This window comes from Marmota marmota, unplaced genomic scaffold, assembly GCF_001458135.2.
Source record: "Marmota marmota marmota unplaced genomic scaffold, marMar, whole genome shotgun sequence".
Classification (NCBI taxonomy): Eukaryota; Metazoa; Chordata; class Mammalia; order Rodentia; family Sciuridae; genus Marmota; species Marmota marmota.
The window spans coordinates 5206200-5229219 of NW_026000206.1; the positions used below are offsets into that span (position 1 = coordinate 5206200).

Consider the following 23020-nt stretch of genomic DNA (forward strand, 5'->3'; position numbering starts at 1 on the left):
TCCAGGCCCAGAAGTGGGCTGTCTAGTTTGAAAATTCAGGCTAAACTTGAATCTAAAAATCACAACATTCATCACAACAACAGTAAAAATTCTTAATCTAGTGAAAGAAATGAAAATAGCGAAGGTACAAAATAGCAAGTTCTTTTATTATACCAACTGGCCAGATCCGAGAGGCTGCCCCTCTGGACCCAGAACAACTCTCCATTCACCTGGTCCCTTTACTCGGACCTCATACTTATCTGTATGGGCCCACAGACTTTACAGTTTGTGACCTCTGGGTGACAGGCCAAATTTGTCAGCTGATGCCCAAGGCCCTCCCCATTCTGAGCCTACTGACCTTCCCAAGGCTATCTGTCCCTCTAGCTGGCTCTCTACCTCACTGCGCTTCCCAGTCTTTCCTGGTTCTCTCCCACTTGCTCCTGCAGTAGCTTCTCTGCAAACCATCGGCTCCACAGGTTGCACCCAATCAGTCCCAAGCTGCCTCTCTCCATGGGACACAGGGCTTCCTCATGGTGGATTGTGGTGATGGTGTGTGACCTCCATGGTAAAGACACTCAGTAAGATTTCCAGGTGCCATTTCAGAGCTGACCCCCTTCCCTGACAGATCTGCTGGGTGACTGACCATCCTTGCCTCCTTCAGGGGAGGTCAGAGGGCAGCAGATGAGGGGAGAAGGCAGCAAAGGGAGACGGTGGACAGATGATGGCCTCTCCTACCGCAGGTCACGTGGGAACAGTTCCCCATGAGTTTTGCTTTCTCCGCAGCCATGTGGCCAACAAGCAGCAGTGCCCTGGCCTACTCTCAGGAGAGACCTTGGGGCTATGAGGTCCCTGGCCTTGGAACCCTGTGGCATCTTTTTTCCTACTGAGTCCTGGCAGGAGGCAGGCACCCCCTTGGAGAAACTGTCTCTTCTCCCATGATGCAACCCTGCTCTGACGACTGTCCTTCCTTCCCCATCCCTAGCCCATGAGAACCTGCTGCCCACGTCTTCAGTGATGCCAGCAACTCAGCACCCACCTTCCTCTGCACTTGCAGGTAGGGCTGTGTCATTCTGTGTTACAGCTTTTGGACAACTCTGCTTCTTTGACAATGAAGGGATGAGTGAACGCATGTCACTGGGGACCTGTAGAGCATTGAACAAAGGAGGCCCTGGTGTGGGCTGAGTGGGTGGGGTGGTACCATGGAGTAGTGAACACTGTGATGGGGTGTTGGGGTGCCTGGAAGAGGGTCACCATCCAGACCTGAGGGTCAGGCAGGACACAGTACCTCATGCAGGGCCGGGAGGGTGAGAGGGCAGTGGGACTGTACCATACAGGAAAGTCCCAGACGGAGTCTCCATGGGCCATGGAGCAGGAGACGGCTACTTTCCAGAACAGGACTTAGAGCAGCCAATAACCACACAGTCACTGACAAGGGAGGAGGCTCAGGCCCTCTGAGATGTTTTTGTTTGTTTTTAATGTGGTCAGGGATAAGTAATATTTAGGGGAATTCAGATTAAGTTGGGCCTTGGATTTTTATAAGCTAGGTCCAGCCTGAGGCTAGATAAGACAGGAGTGAAACATTCAACCTGATTACTCCCTTGATCTGTTGGTACTGCCAAAAGATTTGGGAGGACTGAGAAGAGCCACCACCACTATCCTGGACTGAAAGTATTCTGGGTGAGATACTGCCCAGCAGGCCTACTGACCATGGCCTTGAGAAGATGGCAACGGCGCCATTGATGGTTTTGTGACTTTCAAGTCTTTGAATTCACATTCCATCTCCCCCCCCCCATTCGTTTATTGACTTTCCACCCTGCGTGCCCACCATGCACTGAACCAGGTCCTGCATTGGATAATGTGTGAATGACTCTCACAGTCCCCGTTCTCAGGGAGCATGTCATTTGGTAAGGAGACAAGTCTTGTACACAGAAAACTATAGCTCAACTAGCATGTGGAGGGAGGTGGTCTGTGAGAGGCCCTTCCATGCTCCCCCTGCATCCTCAGAGCATGGCTGGTGCTGTTCTGTGACCCCTGGGGAGTGCTTTCTGCACGCACTTCTACAACACTCATGACCACACCCACTGTTTTCACACCCATCTCACCCCAGACATGTGAGATCTGGACCCCTCTCGGCATCCCCAGCCACCTACCAAGCAAGAACACGCCTTGACAAGCCCTCTTCCAAGTGCGCTTCCTCTCTTCCGCCTCATGACAGCTTGTGATTCCCCTTCTCCTCAAGGCCACAGAGCTAGTCAGGGATGCTGGGCTTCAGACCCATTCACCCTGACCCGACATCCACGTCTCTGTCCACTCAACCTCCCGGTTATCACCTGCTCAGGGAGAGAACACGTGTGCATTGTTGGCTCTACACATGACGGTCCCAGGAGAACCACAGCAAGTGGCTGAGAATCAAAAATGTCAGTCCTGGTCTGGGTGATCACAGACCTCATCAAATGGAGCCACTGGGGATGGAATCTGAAGGCCGGGGGGATTTCAGTGGGTAGGAATGGGTACTTTAAGCCCAGTAAACGGAAATAGGGGGGCATTTGCTAATGGATGAGCATTTGGTTTCATGGTACAAATCCCCATTCAGGAAAGATTAATTGAAGGGAGTATATGGTGGGACATAGATGGGTCTTGGAGAGCCCAGCCCAGGGGATACAAACCATAGAGTCATCCCCCCACTCTCGGGACCTCCCTTCTTCCTCTGTCCCCCTCGTGAGTCATTTTGAGCAGTTTCTCTGTTCACTTATCTGCTCATGTATGACTATCATGGTTGCCCCCAATGGAAGCATAATACCCCGAGTCCTCCAGCTCTCTTCCCAATTCCAGATACCCAGCAGAGAGACCCTGCACAGTCCAGCACCTGGACTGGTTTCCCTGGGGTCAGATGTGCACTCCACATCAGATCAGGCAGACTTCCCCTGGGGATTATGGCTTTGGCCCGATGTCTCATCCTGACTATGGAAGGAGCAGGTTATCTAAAAAGAGAATATGGACAAAGATGTATGTAAGTTATCTATTGCCACGTGAAACCATCCCAGAACGCTGTGGCTTAAAACAACCTCCATTGATAACTACTCACAAGTAGTCAGCTGGGCAGTCTGTGGATTCAGGATAGGTTCAGATGAACTTGGCTGGATTTGCTCATGCATCTGTGGTCAAAGACTATCTGTCCCAGGATGGCCTCCCTCACATGTCTGGGAATTCTATAGTTGTCACCTGAAGTGACAGAGGTGACAAACTTGCATGTCCTTCATCACTCAGCTCAAGCTTATTCACATGATGCTCCCGAGTGCCCAGAGGGTGAGCTGCAGCCTGGGAGGCCTCTCGTGCCCTCAAAGCACAATGCTCCCTTGGCCAAGGGGAGCCAAAGGCCCCCAGCCCAGTGCCAAGGAGTGAAGAAAGAGCCCAAATTCCAAATGGGAGAGGTCACGCGGCACATTGTAAAGAGCGAGGATATAGGGAAGAGAAGAACTGGACCCACTTCTAGAAATAATCCCCACAGGCAAGCGGTCCTAAAGTAGGGTGCAGATAAGGGATGTCACAGGCTGGAGCCCACATGTCTGGTGAGTGGCATGGACTCACTCAGAGCAGCCCAAGGAAGATTAGGACCGAGAGTCTGTCATGTAGACAATAGTCCTGTCACCAGTGAGCTGGGGGCAGCTCTCACTACTTGAGCCTTTGTCCTTCCCCAGGAGGCTGGGCACCTGTGCGGCTGGTAGGCACCCCTGAGAGGTGTGCCGGCCGTGTGGAGGTTTTCTATCAAGGAGTCTGGGGGACAGTGTGCGATGACCTCTGGGACCTTTCAGAAGCAAACATCGTCTGCAGGCAGCTCGAGTGTGGCCGGGCCCTTTCAGCCCCGGGCGAGGCCCACTTTGGGGAAGGTTCTGGGAAGATCCTCCTTGACGATGTGCACTGCGGAGGACACGAGCGGCACCTTGGGGAATGTTCCCATGCCGGCTGGTTCTCCCACAACTGTGGTCACCAGGAAGATGCCAGCGTGATCTGTTCAGGTAACCCCTGTGCCCCTCCAGATGGGGCCCAGACTAGCTCTTTCCAAGAACGTGCTTTATACAGTTGGACTTGAATCTGTGTCATTCACTCACAGCAGATGTCGTCCTCTCCCCTGCCTACAGATGCTGAACAGTCAACTGTCTCACCACCAGGTAAGGAGGGTGCTGTTCAAGTGGGCAGCTCATCAGCACCTTGGAGAACAGGTTCTGCTGGAAATTGGATGTCTTGTCCTCTAAGCCTGTGGAGGGGGTTGAGAGATGTCCAGGGGAGAGGTGGATATACCTCAGCAGTCACCTAGCTGCGCCTCACTGGCTACCTCTCTATTTACTCACCATGAATTTCACATACAGGAGGTGGATTTCTCAATATCTCCGACTTCTGAAGAGCACTGTGGGTGCTTCTGTTCTGAGGTTTTACATAGGTGCAATGAGCTATGATTGGGTGGGAGGTGGCGAGGATACAGGTGATGGTGAGGGTGCTTCCTGCCCAGGGGTGAATGGCCACTGGGACAGATCTGGAGAAAGCCAAGCTGAGCCAATCTCAGTTCCACCCCTCTTGCCTCTGCCTTGTTCCTGGTGCATCTCTGCCCCCCCCCAGAGCCCCTGCTGTTGGCTCCCCACACACGCGACACCTAGATTCCCATGCCCATTCTCTGTTCCTCACCAGGGTTCTTCTACTGGCAGTCACCTCTCAGTCAGAGTTATGAATGAACATGGTTTGATAAGGTCTGGTAAGCATTCACACCCCTCCTGTGTAGTCAACTCTACCAGGTGGAAATAAAGTGATCCAGGAAGAGAATCCACGGAGGTGCTGAGCTGAGTGTTTCCGGTGGGGAGATATTGGGGACCTGGAGGAGAGCCCACACTTTCTTTGGGTCCTGACTCAGCACCTCGAGCAGCACTGGGTCAAAGGCATCTGCCTCTGTGCTCCTTCCTGTTCCCACAGCATAAGCTCATAACTCCCAGCCTTTGGGTCACCAGAAGAGGCCTAGGGGCCAGTATTTCAAGTCTTTAGTTTTCCTAAATCCTCTTATTATAAAACATCTCATTTTCACGTTTGAGGAAAGAATATGCATCAAAGTCTGGGAAGAATTCAGATCAGTGCCTCTTACCTCTTGCACATTAAAGGTGCACACTCAGGCCTCCCCCAGAGACTCGTTCAGTGGTTCTGGGAGGAGCGGAGACAGTAGGTGTGTTAAAAGCTCCTCAGGATTTTCATGTGCAGACAGTGTGTGGATATCAGTTCCAGATGCTGGTTCACGTGTCCTTTTTGTGTTTCACAGGTCACCAGTTGACTACGCTGGCAGAGACAGTGGCTACAGGTGAGAACGTGTGTCCCTGGAGCCCTGTTCAATGTCTTATAGCTCAATCTTTGAAATGATTCTTCAAGGAAAATGTGCCCAGATACTATCTTCTAAGAGAAGAACCTAATAACGATGGCCAGTGGGATGAGGGTTCACTCCATTTCTCGTCAGTCAAAGAAGGAAATCCAAACAACCAAGTGATGCCAGTCCTGATGGCCGGCCTTCCAGCAAGCCCGCCATGAATGGAGGGAAAACCTGCAGCTGTTACCATAGTGATGCCACCAGGGTGCTGCCCAGGGCCATGCTTTTAGAGCGTGTCCACCATGATGGGCAGTTTTCTCCTCCACGCTTTCCCTTTCTCTGAAAATTCTCTGTCCTCCTTTTCTACACTTTCTTTCTCATCTGCCATTCCCCCCGCCCCGTTTTGCCTGTGCTTTGGGTTCCAGAAGCTCCACTGTACTTAGCACTACTTGGGGATAAAGAGTTAAAATACTAATGTTGGAGAAGTGGGTGGTCCTTCTAGAGAAGAGCCACAATTAGATGACCAGGGCCAACTGAGTGTAGGTCCAGATAATCTGAAGGAGAAAAGCCAGCTGTTTCCATTGTCACCGTGTCACCTTTAATTTTGAACTGAATGTTGGATGGCCAGATAAATAAGACAAGCAGACGAAGAACCAAACAGATGGGTGGACAGGGGGACAGAAAATGATATCGGCATTAGGGCTATTGCAGGGGTGGATAGCTCAGGGCAACTTCTTTTATTAAATAATAGATTTTAAGAATGTAATTTTAAGAAATTACAGCTGACAGTAATGGGGTCCTGCCATCATCGTATCCACCGAGAGTCTACATTGCCTTGGCCTTAATTGACCAAACTGAAGGAGAACTTTACTCATAACCACAGGTGGGCTGACAAAATTCAAAGTTATAGCCCATGACTAGGGAGTAACCAAGGGGAAGGGTTGGGCCAATGTAGGGCACCAGCTCTTTCCAGCAAGGCCATGTCCATGGTAGGATTCCCAAAAGAGAGAATAGATGTTTCTAGCTTCAGACACATTCATGCTCTAGTTTCCCAAGTTTGCAATACCTTTTAGACTGGTTTATACCTCTACTCTATCCTAAGACACCACAAAATGATAACCCATGAAAGCTTTTTGGGAAAGTGTGTGGGAGAGTGTGAATTAGAAAATTTCTTGACTGAACAATGAAATAAACTGAAATTCTAAAATCTCTCTCTTTATTTAGAAAATCCTCAGTGTGGTGGCATTGTTAGTCACTCATCTGGAAGCATTAGAAATCCTCCAAAGTATGAAATGCACGACAACATAACCTGCATGTGGGAGATCACGGCAAACACATCTCACCGTATATGGCTGGCATTTCCGTGTCTCGAGTGAGTGCCAAGTGCATTACCTCAGTTCACTGTGCAGTTTAAAAATCCCAATTACTTTTTTTCCTTAATGGATATTTTAAGCAAAAGTGTCCTTTGTGCATTTTTTTTTCTTTTGAAATAGCCACAGATGCATAGGAAAGTAATGCTGAGTCCGGCAGACCCCTCACCAAACTTCCACCAATGGTGGCGTCACGTGCACAACTGTAGAACAATGTCGAAGCCAGGAAGTTGGCGTTGGTTGTGATACTGTGTGCTGGACTACAGATCTCATTCAATTCCCACTAATCTTACATGTACTTGTGTGTGTGTGTGTGTGTCTGTGTGTGTGTGTAGTTGCATGCATTTTTATCCCATGTCACATAACTAGCACCATATTCCAGATATAAAACTGCTCTGTTACCACAAGGGAACCATCCTTTCACCCTTTGCATTCACAAACTGCCCCTCTTTCTGCCCCCTAAAAACAATCTGTTACCTCTACAGTAGGTCATGTTGAGGATGTTATATGATGGAAGCCTACAGTAGCACTGGGGTTGGCTTTTCCATTCAGCACAGTTCCCTGAAGAGTTCCTGAAGATGCATTCAGGTTTCTTTAATCCTCTCTTCCTTGGAGAACATCTTTGTTGTTTCCATCTTTAGGTATTACACAGAAAGCTTCTATGGACATTCACATGCAGGTTTTTGTGAAAACATTAGTTATTTTTCGAGGAAATAACTAATGCCCAAGAGTGTGATTGCTGGACTGTGTAGTGTGTACATGTTTAAATTCTTAGAACATATTAAACTGTTTTCTAGAGTAACTTCCATGTCACATGTCACCAGCAACACCTGAGAGCTTGTTTCTCCACATCCTAGGGAGCATCTGGTATTTTTTTTTAATGTTAGCTGGGGTTGTTTGTTTGTTTGTTTGTTTAGGCAGATCTTTTATGTGTCTTGTTAGATTATATTTAGGCATTTCTATCTTTCTTTCTTGTTGTTGTTGGAGCAATTGTAAACAACACCACTTTCAGTTTGGGTTTCCAGGCATTTGCTCATATGTAGAAATATGACTGATTTTTGTATATTTCCATGAATTTTTAATTAAAATAAAAATCATCTATGAGCTTTGGATAGATTGTGTGTGTGTGTGTATGTGTGTGTGTGTGTGAGAAAGGGACGTAGGGATAGACGGAAAGACAGAAGAAAGACAGAGTATGTGTCCTAACCAGCTGGCTAAAGAGGCAGTCTAGGAAAACCTTACACCTATTAAGTCAGGAAATTTTAGGTTTTAAAATCATAAATATGCAAGATTGATGTCATTCATAGATGAATGCCCCATGGAAATGAAGCCCTAGGAACAATGTAAATTTCTTATTACTCTTGGATTTTGCCTAATGGAAGGATGGCTTGGAACAATGGCTCTCAGGTGGTGACCTGGAAATGGTCTCTGGTGGTAGTTGGACAGAAGTTCACAGAGAACAACTTTGGACAAGATCAGATGATCTCCAGAAAGCAAGCTGGGTAGAACTGTGGCCTGCTTCCCTCTAAGCAGGTTGGCTGCCAGAAGTTTGTAAATGGGTTGTTGGGAACTGGAGCTGCTCCCACTGCGGGCCCACATGGAGCCCAGCAGCCTGTGCACCTTGGGCCCTCCCTACCCAGGTGGCTGTGTGGTGGGATGACCTTGGATAGCCCTGGCCTGCCCTTCCCGGCTGGGAGGTCCCGCAGCCTCAGCTGTCCCAGCCCTGAGCAGGGTAATCTAGAGCCAGCTCCTCCTTCTCTCCCAGCTACAATCCCCTTCCCTACAGATAGTGGCACCAGGGAGAAGAAGCAGGCTGAAAAGACCCATTCCGTCTCTACATGACTTTGAACTTGTCCCCGGCCTCTGTAGCCACACACAAGCTTGTCACATACCTCACCTTCCAGACCTTCTGAGGAGGAGACTGAGAGACCCCGTGGCTGTTTCTCTCCCCAGCCTCGACTGCGCCAATGAATATGTTGAGATCCTGGACGGTCCCCCAGCTTCAGCAAAGTCCCTGGGGAGGAGCTGCTCTGGCTCCCACCTCACCTACACGTCCTCCTCCAGCTCGGTGACCCTTGTGTACTTCCGAAGCTCCAACAACATAGGCAAACACTTCACTGCTTATTATTATTCTGCAAACAAAGGTAAGAATGGTGGCCTGGAGCCGCAATTCTGGACTGACTGCCTGGGGACCGTCACTTGCTCTGTGACTTTGGGCAAATGGCTTGGCACTCCTGCTCTGTTGTGGGGAAAGCAGGAGGACCTTACTCCTGAGTGAGGGCTGTTGCCAGCTACGCATGTCGTGACGCGCAGTGCGCTCAGCAGAGCGACGTCACATCCCGGATGCAGCGGCTGGCTGCTCTGTCCTGGGCGCGTTTCCACCGTCAGCTCCTTGGGAAGTCATTTCCGACGTTACTCTGAATCTGGTTTGAGGTGGGCATTTTAGGACCTGCAGAAGATGTGATCTTAGCCTAAGGAAAGCTGAACACAACCTCAAGGAAGTAAGACAAATACACATGATGTAGCTGGACAGATAGAATACCCTGGACCAAGGCAAACCCGTAGAACAGAGAGAACGTACTAGAACATACTAAATCGACACATGCATGCATCTTGGAGAAAGATATTGGGAACAAGAAAGAGCAGCACAGGCAGAGGCTATGCATAGTGTTGAAAACCAGGGAACCAGCCTCCTTTGGATTTGGCTTTGAAACTGGCAAGGCTGCGAGCAGGGAAGTGGGGAGAGGTACGCGAGGAGAGAGAACAGCGAGCACCCAGGGACAGGGCTTTCAAGGTGTGCGGGAAGGCGGGCAGAAGCCAAGCCAAGGGTTTCTCCTGAAGCACAGCCCAGTCCAGTCAGCAAAACAAATCAGTAACAACAACAAAGATCCAAATAGTCAAAGTAATAGCTAGTGCTTATTGTCTATTATAATTATGCAGCACATTTCAAATTCGCTGCCACGTGTTACCCTTACATAAAACCATGATTCATCCCCTTCTACATTTGGGGGAACCAAGGTTTCCAGGGTTCCATAATTATCTGAGGTCCTGCACTACTTACTGCCAAGAGGAAACAGGCAAAGCCAATAGAACTGCAAGTGCCTCACGTCTACCTTGTCCAAGATGGGGCTCAGAACAGTCTCCAGTGGCTCTCGCAAGTGCCAGGGTGACTCAGGAACCTCCTGGGGAAACACGCTGTAGAGCAGAGGAGATGTTCTGCAGCACAAAGTGGATCAGGGAAAATCACCATGATTGGCATCAAGCAGCCCTGATGATGTCTCTTGTATTTGCAGAGGCTGTGTTACAGACCCCACATCTAATCAGTGAGTCCTTCTTTGTTTTGTTACTAATCTACAGGCCTAGTTTGTGTTTCTTGCTCGTCCTCCCTCCCAGGGCTTTTACAAACATGTTTTCCAATTCCATGTATAAACCTACGGTGGTGGAGAGATTCTGTCTGCATGATGTCTGCCTATTCACAAGTTGTGCCTATCAGTAATCAGGTTCCTATATAAAGATAATTGTCTATTTGATTTCCTAGTCTCTTGTTTCTATCAAAGACGTTGAAACACACCTAATTAGATACTCCATGTCGAGGGAAAGTTGACCAAGCAGAAGCAAGCAAGAAGGACAGCAGTTTTCCCCAGAAGGACACTGGGTGTGAATGTTGGTATTTTAGCACAGAATGGCCCACTCGAAGTATTGTACATTTTCAGCGACTGGGTAGAAGGGAATATTATTTCAATTGGCCCAAATGTAGATTAGAAATAAGACCCATGAGAAACGAGTGATTTGGAAGGTTATTACCATACAGAAGGCAGAGAAAGAATCAGCCAGAAGCTGGGCACATAACTGCTCTCAGAATGTCACCTCTTGACTTGCCCCAGTCCTCCTTTTTGATTCAAGGGCGTCTCCTTGTATCCACAGCCATCCCCACATCAATACCCAAGTCTGGAACAGCAAGACCAGGTAAGCCCCGCACGCCACCTCCCCTGACCGTGTCCCCTCCTCTCGGAGTCTGCGTTGGTCTGTGCTTCTGTGTCTGCTCCATGTAGGGAAACGAAGCCAACTGCATACAGTTCATCCACCTGCAAATGAGCCAGCTGGCTCTGCGCAGGCTGCAGGGCCATTCCAGACTTTCAGATCTGGCTCTGGCACCCCACCATGAGCAGATTCCTTTTCTTTCTTTCTTTCTTTTTTGTCTTGTTTTGGGGAGCGGGGGCTCCTTGTCCTCAAAGCCTGAGCAGTTTGCAAATACCTCCCAGCAGGATTGTCTATTTGTCCTGGTGCCAGTCCTGATCAAGGTCAGCCTCGTGTTGGCACCACAAATGGGCTTTTCTGGAGTGAGTGGAGTGCCAGAGCCAATCCAGAGGCAGCAGATAGAGGGGCAGAGAAACCAAGGTGAACCCTGGAGGCGGGGACCTCAGTATAGGTCTGCTGCTTATGGATTCTCCAACGTCCAGCTTCCTCATTGTATCCCTGAGGTGCATCAGTACTCTTGTAGTGTCATCTGGAGTTATTATAAAGATGAACACGCACATGAAAGTGCTTCACAAAATCACAAATCCTCATGCAAACTATTTGTAATGTTTTTCTGCATTTACCCCAAACTGACTGGCACATACCTCTGGCAAAATAGATAGTTAACGGATTTTTTTTTAAGCTAAAAGTTGTTGGCAGTCCCATGACTAATCAAACTCCAGTTGTCGGCTCCCAGGTTCTCTGTCTCTAACGTGGGTGTGAGGGGCGGAGCTCAACGGTGTCATGGAAGGACACCCCACTCCCAGAGGACAGCAGTCAGTGGGTCTTCATCTGCAGGGAACTGGCCAGAGCTGCGGCTGGTGGGCGGCTCTGGACGCTGCTCAGGACGCGTGGAGGTCTTCCACCAGGGGGCCTGGGGCACCGTGTGCGATGACCTGTGGGACCTGAATGAAGCCGAGGTCGTGTGCCGCCAGCTGGCGTGTGGGCAGGCCATGTCTGCCCTGGGGAAGGCCCACTTTGGCCCAGGCTCAGGAGACATCTTCCTGGACAACCTCCAATGTGCCGGGGTGGAGCGTCACCTGGGCCAGTGTGCCCACTCGGGCTGGCTGGACCACAACTGCGGCCACCATGAAGATGCCAGTGTCATCTGCTCAGGTAACCTCTCTCTCTCAGATGGGCACTGCCAGCACCAGAGTGCTCCAAGACCACACCACCTGCCAGCACTCAGAGGTAGTCAGGGAGAAAGACAGGATCCTCAAAACTCACCGCATTTGATTTTTGCTCTTCCTCTTCCAACTTGGCTAATTATACAATGTTTTAACTACCAGGCTCCAGAATCAAACATTTTGATTTTCTCATTTGGTGGTGAGCATTAGCAAAGGAAAGTGTGCTTCGCTGAAAGTACACAGCATGTGCGCTGTGGGGATCCTTCCAGGGGCTTCTGTAAAAGAGCTCAATCAAAGAGGCCACAGGAGGCAGTGGAGCTGGGGAGGCCGAGCTGGCTCTCAGAGCTGGTGTGAACACCCAGACTGTATCTGGGTGGCCCTTAAACCCTCTGAGCCTCTGTTTCTTCATCTATAAAATTAGTTACTTTCGGGGGCTGGGGTTGTGGCTCAGCGGTAGAGCACTCGCCTGGTACGTGTGAGACCCTGGTTCGATCCTCAGCACCACATACAAAAATAAACAAGTAAATAAAAGTGTTGTGTCCAACTACAACTAAAAAAAATAAATATTAAAAAAAAATTAGTTGCTTTCTTGCAGGATTGCCAATAGGAACAGAGATGTCTTTGACAAAGCCCTGGCATAGCGGCTGGCAAAGAGGCTGCACATTTGACCCCTCTTCCTGCCATGTCCCCACTCAATTGTAACAGAGGAAATCTGTGTACTGAAGCAACCAATTTTAGTTTCTTTGTGACAATTTTTTTTTTTTTGAAAACCTTGTATTTACTCATTGGGAACCTTTAGTAGGAAGCAAATTAGTCACCTCTGGAGTGACTATTAATAGCCCTCTCTGCAATGGGACAAAATACAGCCATAATCCCTGATGTGACTTGAAAGAATCAGCAATCACAACTCGAATCAGTGCTGGCTCCATGGAGCGGCCCGTGTGAGCGGAAGCTCCACTGTATGCCCAGCCCACTCCCCGTGACTTTTAACCTAAGGCATACATTTAAAAGCATTGTCCTATGTGTTGTTTATTCACCTGTTTGTGGCATCTAACTGTGTGGAGCACCCTCTAACTTAGTTATAGACTTGTGGGCTCCTGTTATCCTCAAATTTCAATGTTCTAGAAGATGATTATCTAATCTGAGGCGCCCCCAGAGACCCCAAAAGTGAAACTCATCTGCCACAAAAGCAACAGCTTGTCAGTTTATCCTAAATGTACCTTTCACACCTGGTCATTTTCCCATAGCACTAGCAAAGCCACCCAGAAACTTACATTTGTCTATAGATGAATCTGTTTCTTCTAATACTATGTTATTTACTGGGTCTAACTTTCTCATGTTGCATTAATAAACAGATAGAAGGATATAATTAAAGCTTCATCCTCAGTTATTGAAGTCAGGATTCCCCCAAAATGCTGATGTATTTATCTTTCCTCTCTACAGATGCTGCAGAATCTCTGTTGAACAGTCCAGGTGAGTTGTCTTCAGAGCTGCAGAAGTGAAGCCACCTCTTGGTCTTTCTACACGTGCTAGTCCCACTGGCTCTGAGGACCTTCCCCAGCTCTTCCCCTGACTGGCTCCTTCTCACTTTTTAGGAGGTGCCTCCCAGCCACCACCTCTCTGTCACTCTTCATAGCACCCCATTCTTTCCCTTGATGCCTGTCACAGGGTAGAATAGTGCATCGTGCTGCGGTCTGTGCTTCACTAGTAAATGGACTGTGGGATCCTTGAGGGCAGAAACCCTACCTCAGGTTTATGGCTGCACCACACCACCTTGCAGGGAAGACAGGAAATACTGTTGAAATGAAATGAAATTTAATAAAGACCTCACGGCCTGCAGCTCAGGAAACCATGAGACGTGTGAGGAACAAGGCCCCAGGCTTGAGACTAGGGGTGCCCCTCCCAGCCCATCTCTGGGCCTAGTGCTGCTGGACCCCAGGCAGAGCTTTGAGGGGACTCGCACACCACATTTCTGTCTGCAGGGGAATGGCCAGGGCTGCGGCTGGTGGGCGGCTCCGGACGGTGCTCAGGACGCGTGGAGATCCTCCACCAGGGGACCTGGGGCACTGTGTGTGATGACCTGTGGGACCTGAATGAAGCCAAGGTCGTGTGCCGTCAGCTGGAGTGTGGACAGGCCATTTCTGGCCCTGGCGGGGCCTACTTTGGCCCAGGCTCAGGAGACATCTTCTTGGACAACCTGCAGTGCTCTGGAGTGGAGCGCCACCTGGGCCAGTGCGCCCACTTGGGCTGGTCAGAGCACAACTGTGACCACCACGAGGATGCCAGTGTCATCTGCTCAGGTACACTCTCCCTCTCAAGAAAATGCTTCGGGTAGTGTGATTGAAGACGTTCTAAAGCTATCTTCCTGGATGGAATTTTCCATCCCTCCATCTGCCCATTCCTTGAGCACCACTTGAGGCCAGCACTGGGCTCGGACAATGCCCCTGTGTGGGTGGCTCCAGGGTCGCACAGAGGAGGTCTTAGGTGACAGTGGACAGCAGCCCCACCTGGGCAGTGCAGTGCGGGTTCCAGTGCCCTGTCCCCAAGACAGTGACCAAGTTAATCCAAGCCTGGCCGCCATGAGGCAGAGTTGACCCAGCTGCTGAGCCCCAGTCCTCCGGCCAAAGACCTTGCCACATGGGGGCTGAAGGTGCCCGGGGACCGCTCTAGTATTCGGGGCTCATATTCCTTGAAAGGCCGTGGTCCTTCCTCCTCCATCCACTAAGGACACCCTTGTCACCCCACCTCCTCCACACTGTGGACTCATTCAAGAGGGTGACCTATTACCTTTCTTTGTGCAGCAGATTCAGCAGACCTGCCTCCGCCCACACCTCCAGGTATGTCCATATTTTTTCCTGATTCAGGCAACTTTCCAATAATAATAATAACACCAATAATAATAAAAGCAGCAAATACTTAAGGGCCAGGCGTTGTTCTGAGCCCTTCACATACAGACAGACGCTCCTCCACTTACGATGCGGTTAGGTCCCGATAAACTCGTTGCAAGCTGGAAAACATCCTAAGTCGAAGGAGGCACTTCCTAGCCTAACCTGCCCAAGCTCAGAGCTTAGCTACAGGGCTGAGCACTCCCCTGATGCCTGGTGGACTAGGAGTGCAGCTTGCTGCAGAGGGCGGTACCCACTGGTGACTGCTAGCCTGGGGAAAGATCAAAATTCACAGTCTGAAGCACAGTCTCTACTGAGTGAGTACTGTTTTCACACTTCTGGACAGTCTAAAAACTGTAAGTTGAAACCTCATAATTCAGGGATTATCTGTAACTCATATCATGCTCCAAATAACCCCTTGAGGTAGGTACTTCAATTATTTACACTTTCAATATAAAAAATATAAACTGAGACATAGTAAATTAGCAAGGTTCACAGGGCAGGCCTGTGGGTAATCAGTGCCCTTGACCACCCATCTTAGTCTCCATACCATGCATTGGCCCTGGATACACAAAAACCAGGCAAAACTAGAGCCAAGATAGGGGATGTTTTGATCAGATTATTGCTAATCAGCAAAGCACTCCTGCAAAAAGGAACTATATGTTATTTTACAGATGAGAAATGTGAGACACAGAAAGGTTGAGTAACTTTCTCAAGATCACTCAGCAAGTTAATGGTAGAACCACATTTTGACACTGACCAATCTGACCCTAATGTTGAAGCTCTTGGGGATCGTGTGACTTTTTCCTGCTTGCACAGCTCTTATGACTTAATGATTGAATGATATCCATCTGTGATAAAACCAGAAATTAGAAAACAGCAGACCAACACACGCTCAGTGAATTCCGATGTGACACTGGTGTTTCCTTTCATTGTGACAATACTTCCAAGCACCTGTTCAACACAGGTGTGGTGCAAGGGTTTCCAGATAAATTACTTTATTTATTCTTAAAATAAAAGGATTAGGGAGATCCCAAAGCCTGCCCAACATAACTTGATTGAAAAGAGGCAGCACTGGGTGTTTGTAGGCCGTCCCTTGCCCTTTGATGCACCTGGATGCACCTGGATGCACCCACCCAGCTGCAGAGAAGCCACAAGCCCTGGGAGAAGCTTCTCTCCTGCGTCTGCCTGAAGGGGCCCTGGATGTGCTCTGGGTGTTCTGGGGGAAGGCCAGCCCTACGTGGGGGGCTGTGAGTGAGAAGGAGGGCTGTCTAAAGCTCGAGGGCTACGGTTAGGGGCGAGAGCCCTGGGTATTCAAACTGTAGTTTTCTCAGTTCAGGTAAATTGCAGGGACAGTGGGGAAAGGAGAACAAGGCAAGTGAGAGGAGCCATCTGGTTGCCAGTTGCTGCCGGAAAGCTTAGAGGCTGAAGCAGCCACCATTTAGATACAGGTCATGGGTTTGTGGGCGGGGAATGTGGGCTGGGGTCAGTGGGGGATCCTGCTCCACTGGGCGTCAAGCAGGGTCACTCCATGGTGTTCTCTGGTGGCTGACTCCCATGCTTGGTGTGCCTGGATGTGGGCTGCTGGAAGGATGGGCTCCTGTCCACGTGGTCTCAGGGGCTCCTAACAGGGTCCCTCCTGCAGGGCAGTCAGAGGTCTTAAAAGTTGGTGTCATGCTGGATCCAGTAGCACAGTGCTTGTAATCCCAACAGCTCAGGAGGCTGAGGCAGGAGGATCTCGAGTTCAAAGCCAGCCTCAGCAACTTAGTGAGGCCTTGAGCAACTCAGAGACCCCATCTCTTAAAAAAAAAAAAAAGTATACACACACACACACACACCCACACACACACGGGCTGGAAATGTGGCTCAGTAGTTAAGCACTCCTAGATTCAATCCCCAGTGCCAAAAACAAAAAGATGGTGTAGGGCCACAGGAGCAAGCCTGTGTTCTGAGACAGGAAATAGAAGCCGCCAGTCCCTTAAAGGCACATCACCACCCCTTCTGCCATGTTCTGTTGGTCAAAGCAGTCCCAGAGCCCAGGCAGTTCGAGGGAGGGAAACTAGACCCCATCTCTTGACAGGAGGCATGTGACCTGACCAAGAAAGTGTGACCTGCTCTCGCCGGCCACAGGCCCCTGAGGACATTCACTTGTACCACCAACTCTTCTTGATTTACACTAAAGTCCTTGACATTTCCAGGAAAAACCTTTCTGCTTCTCTAACTTGTAGATGAGAATGAACATTTTCCCCCAGATGTCATTATTTTCTCCTCTTTTTCTCTTCCAGGTCCTTCTGTACCTTCTCAGGATCACATAGCAGGTAATCACTTCTTGTAAGTGGAAATGATTCCCTGTCAAGAGACCCTCAGAGCAGACTTGAGGCTGCTGCTCAGGATGTAGCTCAAAGAGACACTGGCAAGGGGGCCAGCTTCTCTGCTGCAACTCTAAAAGCTGAACTTTTAAAAATTCCTTTTGTTCTTTTTAGATATATATGACAATAGAATGTATTTTGACATGTTTATACATATATGGAGTATAGCTTATTCTAATTAGGCTCTCATTCTTTTGGTTGAACATGACATGGAGTTACACCAGTCTTGTATTCATATATGAACATAGGAAAGTTATATCTAACTCATTCTACTATCTTTTCTATTCCCATCACTCCCTTCCCTTCATTCCCCTTTGTCTAATCCAAAGAACTTATATTCCTCCCTCCACCTCTTATTGTGTGTTAGCATAAGCATATCAGAGACAACATTCACCCTTTGGTTTTGGGGGATTGAATTATTTCACTTAGCATGATAGTCTCGGGTTCCATCCATTTACCAGCAAATGTCATAATTTCATTCTTTTTTATGGCTGAGAAATATTTCATTGTGTATATACACCACATTTTCTTTATCAATTCATCTGTTGAAGGGCACCTAGGTTGGTTCCATAGCTTAGCTATTATGAATTGAGCTGCTACAAACATTGATGTGGCTGTGTCCCTGTGGAATGCCGATTTTAAGTTCTTTGGGTATAGACTGAGGAGTGGGACAGCTGGGTCAAATGGTGGTTCCCTTCCAAGTTTTCTGAGGAACCCCCTTAATACTTTCCAGAGTGATTGCACCAATTTGCAGTCCCACCAGCAATGTATGAGTATTCTTGATAATTGCCATTCTGACTGGAGGGAAATAGAATTGCAGTGTGGTTTTAATTTGCATTTCTCCACTTGCTAGAGATGTTGAACATTTTCTTATATATTTGCTGACCATTTGTATTTCTTCTTCTATGAAGTGATTGTTCAGTTCCTTTGCCCATTTATCAATCAGGTTATTTCATTTTTCAGGGTTAAGTTTTTTGAGTTCTTTATATATCCTGGAGATTAATGCTCTATCTGTGGTGCAGATGGTAAAGATTTTCTCCCATTCTGTGGGCTCTCTTTTTACATTCTTGATTGTCTCCTTTGCTGTGAAAAAGCTTTTTAGTTTGATATCATCCCATTTGATTCTTGATTTTACTTCTTGTACTTTAGGAATCTTATTGAGGAAGTTGGTTCTTAAGCCAACATGATGAAGATTTGGACCTACATTTTCTTCTAGTAGGTGCAAACCCCTCTGGTCTAAACCTAGGTCCTTGATCCACTTTGAGTTGGATTTTGTGCAGCATGAGAGATAGAGGTTCAATTTCATTCTGCTACATATAGATTCCCAGTATTCCCAGCATTATTTGATGAAAAGGCTATATTTTCTAAAATGTATGTTTATGATGCCTTTGTCTAGGAGACAAATGTACTTGTGTGTGTTTGTCTCTGTGTCTTCTGTCTTTTTCATTGGTCTTCATGTCTGTCTTGGTGTCAATACCATGTGGTTCTGTTATGATAGCTCTGTAGTATATTTAAGGTCAGATATTGTGATGCCTGCTGCTACACTTTTCTCACTAAGGATTGCTTTGGCTATTCTGGACCTCTTATTTTTCCAAATTAATTTCATGACTGCTTTTTCTATTTATATGAAGAACATCACTGGAATTTTAATAGGAGTTGCATTACATCTGTATATAAATGCTGAACTTTTAATGATAGGAGCAGATCAGAGTAGGCAGGAGGCTGACGAGAGATATGAGAATGTGGCTCCTGAGCCCGTCAGGCCCGGGCTCAGCCTGCCTTCTTTGGGAACAGTCCTGTAGAGAGGAGACAGCAGCCCACCATCCCCTGCCACATGTGTGGAGAGAGTACAGGGAGTTCCGTTCTTGGGGGCTTCAGTGTCAGGCTGACCTGGCTCTGTCATTGTGACCTACAGATGTGATTAGTGATAAAACTCTAGGACAACCAGGAGCGCTACCACTTCCCAACATCCATCTCAGGAAGGACGAGCAATCTGCAGGACTGTGATAGGACTGCAAATTGGCCAGAGGAGCAGAAAGAAGAAAACTTAAGCAACTTTACAATATGTAGGGACAAGGTCAATAAAGCTGGTTGTGTTTTCAAGCTTCCTCCAAGATCATTTGATATTCTAAGTCTCTGCTTCCTTACGTGTCATGCTGCTTTAAATGTACCCATGTGTGTACACTGTTATCTTGTTTACCCTTATAAGTCCAAAAAACTACAAGTTCCAGTGTGAGTACAACTGAATTAAAGGAAACACAATCTACCAGGGAAAAGTTATGAAAAAGTACTTCGAGGGAGTCCCAGTCACAGCCTCCCCAAGCAGTGCTCCATGTCCCTTTCCCTTCATCTCGAACTCATCAGACCCCAGAGTTGTTCTAGTGCCTCTTGCTCCCCAGACCCCCCAATCTCTCCCCTACATGGGTGCACAACCTCTTTGTCTCTCCTTCCCAACCTCTCAGTCAGTAGATCTGCTCGGCCTCTCTCCCAGCATGCAAAACCCCAGGGAAGGAGGCAGTAGGCAGAGAGGACAAAGGTCACACTTCTCTATCAGGTGGTAATGAGGAGGGAAAGACAAGGAATTTTCATGAATGGTTAACACTTTTGACCCATCAGAATCATATTGAATGCACTCTCCTTCCTAAGAGAAATGAAGGCTAAAGACAGCTCAGATGGCTCTGTGTGTCCAGCCAGACAAGGCCACTGGACTTCACTGGATCACTGGGTGACACCATCCTGACATCTTTTCTTTCCTGTTGTTTCAGGAGGAAGTAACTCTTGTGGAGGGGTCATTTCTAGTCTCTCTGGGTCATTTTCTAGTCCACAATATCCAGAAAACTACCCAACAGACATCCAATGTGTTTGGGAAATTCATGTGGATAAAAAATTCCGCATAGAGCTCACAATTCCAAGTTTGAAGTAAGAAAACTTTTAAATATTCACATAACAATATCAGTTGTAAAATTATGATGAAGATATCTCTTTTAGTGGGAAACAGTTAAGGGTGGACCCAGAAGAACACAAAACTCTACCATCTTTCCAAGTCAAATTTGGCTTACATTCATAATGTTATGCACTGAGTCACTTCTAGCTTAAAAAACTCAGTAAGTAGCTTATTAACCCACTTTGCTCATTTACCAGGTATGAAACACCTGTAAAAAATTAAAATGAGTACCTTATGGTAACTTTGAAATAATTATCATGTTTTATGGGTCTAATCCTTTGAGAAAAATAATAGGTGAATGATTAGAGGTACATATCCACCTCCCATATGCATATGAAAATATTTATGAGGGATACAAAGTCTATATTATGATTTTTTAACCCATTTTAATGTGTCTTTATCAATCTCATTGAAATATTTACAGAATTGTAAGCTTGAGACTTTGTTGGTGAACATATTCACTTGACCTTCCCTGGATAGTTTCTCTTTTGATTTTTTTTCCCCTAAAATTATCACAAAATACTCAACACATTTTCCCTTGTAATACACTGAGTGCCAATAGTTTTCTTCTTAAAATTTATTTTTTAAATTTAAATTTTAAACAAACAGTAGGAGACTTTCCTTATGCACACATTGGCCCACTACTCCAGCCCAGGGACGTGTATCTTCTGAGTGTTCCACAAAGTGAAAGGAGACAGAAAAGACATGGTCTCATCCTGACATGAAGAGAACAGGTGTAGTCCTTAGTCACTGCCATATTTTTGTCTCAGTGACATAATAGCTGACTTTTTAAAGGATGACTGTGTGCCCACACTGTCCCGCACACCTTTATGCTTTGGGGGTTAATACAGCTCCCAAATAGATGTCGTTGTCATTCCCGTTAGAGGTGAGGAAACTGACTCCCAGGGGACAATACATTTCCCAAGGCCAACCCACACAGGTCTGTCAGACACGGAACTCAGCTCTTCACTGATCGGTGATCCCTCAAGCAGAGTCTGCACAGGACCTTTCTTGTACATGACACCTGCGACGCACACGCTGACGAGGCTGTGGATCCCTGATAACCCAGCCTCGGCCAGGCTCTGAACTGTTGATCAGTCATGACTACACCAAGCCATGGATGCAGACGGTCCAACAAAACAAACAAAATAATAAAGTCCTAAGCCACGTTATCTTTGTTGGCTGAAGCCACAGGGACGTAATTATCCCACAGTGAAGGGGGAGCCTGAATGTCCACCTCCCCGGCCTATCATGATGTGGGCTGTGTATTTCCTCAGCATCACTCTTCATCATATCCCCCATAAATAAATGGCCATAGTGCAAATACCCTTCTATATGCTGCTATTGCTTTCATTTTAAAATCAAGTTTTTTCCTCCTAAGAATTTGGATGTTATGGAAGATACTGTGAATCGTAGAGGTAGGGAGATCTGGTTGTGACACCCATTACATGCTGATCATCAGGTGATCTGACTGTTGATTTAGCTGCAGTATTATTACAGTAATAACAAATATTGTTTTTATTTGTTAATGTCTTATGCAGGTTGGGACTGGCCAATTAAGATTTTAAAACTTCTGTCATAAATATGTTGCATACATTCCTCAGGGAAAGAAAATGGAGTTCTGGGAAAGCATCTGAAAAAATTAATCAATATTTCTATGTTAGTGTGAAACTTAAGCTCTAATCCACATATTCGAGCTCTATATTGTCACACTTGGAGCATTAACATCTAGGAAGCTTCTAACCTGCCACTACCTTCCACTTCTCTTCCCGCAGGCTGGAAGATATCCTCGGCTGTCCCTATGACTCGGTGGAGATCTTCGATGGCCCCAGGATTGCCTCGCTCTCCATGGGGAAGTTCTGTGCCCCAGCAGCTGTGCTATTTTTCTCCTCCTCAGACATCATGACGGTGGTGTTCCGCAGCGATTCGATGATAACCAACACCGGCTTTCATGCTCTGTTCAATGCGATTGCACAGGGTGAAAGGGAGTCAGGTGGGAAGCCTCCGGTAGCTTTTGATGTTGTGAATAACTGAGCAGTTTCCCACTTGAGAGGCTCCCCTATGACAGAGGTTTGGGATTCTGTTTGCAAAGATCCTCACTCTTCGCTCCATCCGCCCTGCTCAGTACCTGCTAGATTTTCCCACAGAGGGCCATGTGGCAAGCTACAGTAAAGTAGTGATGTGTACCCAGAGTGTAAATGGCCAGGCAGCAACCATCCTGGGGACAGCTGTAAGCTATGCAGTGTCTTCCGGCTGAATCTGCTATTGTCAGCATCTCGGGAACTGTCCAGAGTGCTGAAACATGGGCGCCTTAGAGGTGGCGCTCTTCTCTACCACCTGTCCATTTCCTACTTCCACACACGGTGCCTGGTCTCATCCAAGGAGAGGCTTAGGACCACTGTTATCCATGGCCCTATAAGCAGCCATTCCAGCATTAGCCCAATTTTCAATCTGAAAGCACGCTGCCTTCCAGTTAGGGACTTGGGTGCTCAGAGAGTCCAGGGGGAGTCTTGGTAATCCTTTTAGGCCTTCAGAAAGCCAAGTAGTAAGTCCCCAGCTGCAGTTTGAGTTTGTGTGATTTTTGTGAAGGGAATTTCTCTTATCTGACCTTCAAAGGCGGGTTTGAGACCCTGCCCTGGGGTAAGGAACCCCCAGCATTTGCAATCAAGACCACTCTTTGACTCATGACCACAATTCACTCATTAAATAATAGCCAGGCAGGTTCTTCATGCTCAAGGCTTGTTGGAAGTGTGTGGCACAGAACAGAACCGGCTCCCTGCCCTGTGTTCCAGTGTGGGTGCCAGAAAGAGGAGAGGCTCAAGACAAGAGAAGCAAGTAAATAGACAGGAGGAGTTGGGGATAGGGATGACAAAAGGTGCAGATAAGGGCTGGGAAGAAAGGGCAGGTGGCCTAGTAGAGAGTGCCTGAGGGAAGGGGTACCCCTGAGGAGGTGACATGTGAGGAATGATAGGCAGAGAGAGCAGCAGA

At 47.7% G+C, this 23020-nt stretch overlaps 1 protein-coding gene across 1 annotated transcript in view; it reads left to right on the plus strand.

Moving 5' to 3' along the window:
- Dmbt1 (deleted in malignant brain tumors 1) overlaps positions 1-23020 on the plus strand; it is a 170912-nt gene that overhangs the window by 107341 nt on the left and 40551 nt on the right. Inside the window, exons 26-32 of the mRNA XM_048791448.1 lie at positions 3646-4004; positions 9508-9540; positions 11485-11823; positions 13278-13307; positions 13817-14134; positions 19854-20007; positions 21808-22025. Coding sequence (XP_048647405.1) covers positions 3646-4004; positions 9508-9540; positions 11485-11823; positions 13278-13307; positions 13817-14134; positions 19854-20007; positions 21808-22025 — 1451 coding nt within the window. The remainder of the gene's footprint in view (positions 1-3645; positions 4005-9507; positions 9541-11484; positions 11824-13277; positions 13308-13816; positions 14135-19853; positions 20008-21807; positions 22026-23020) is intronic.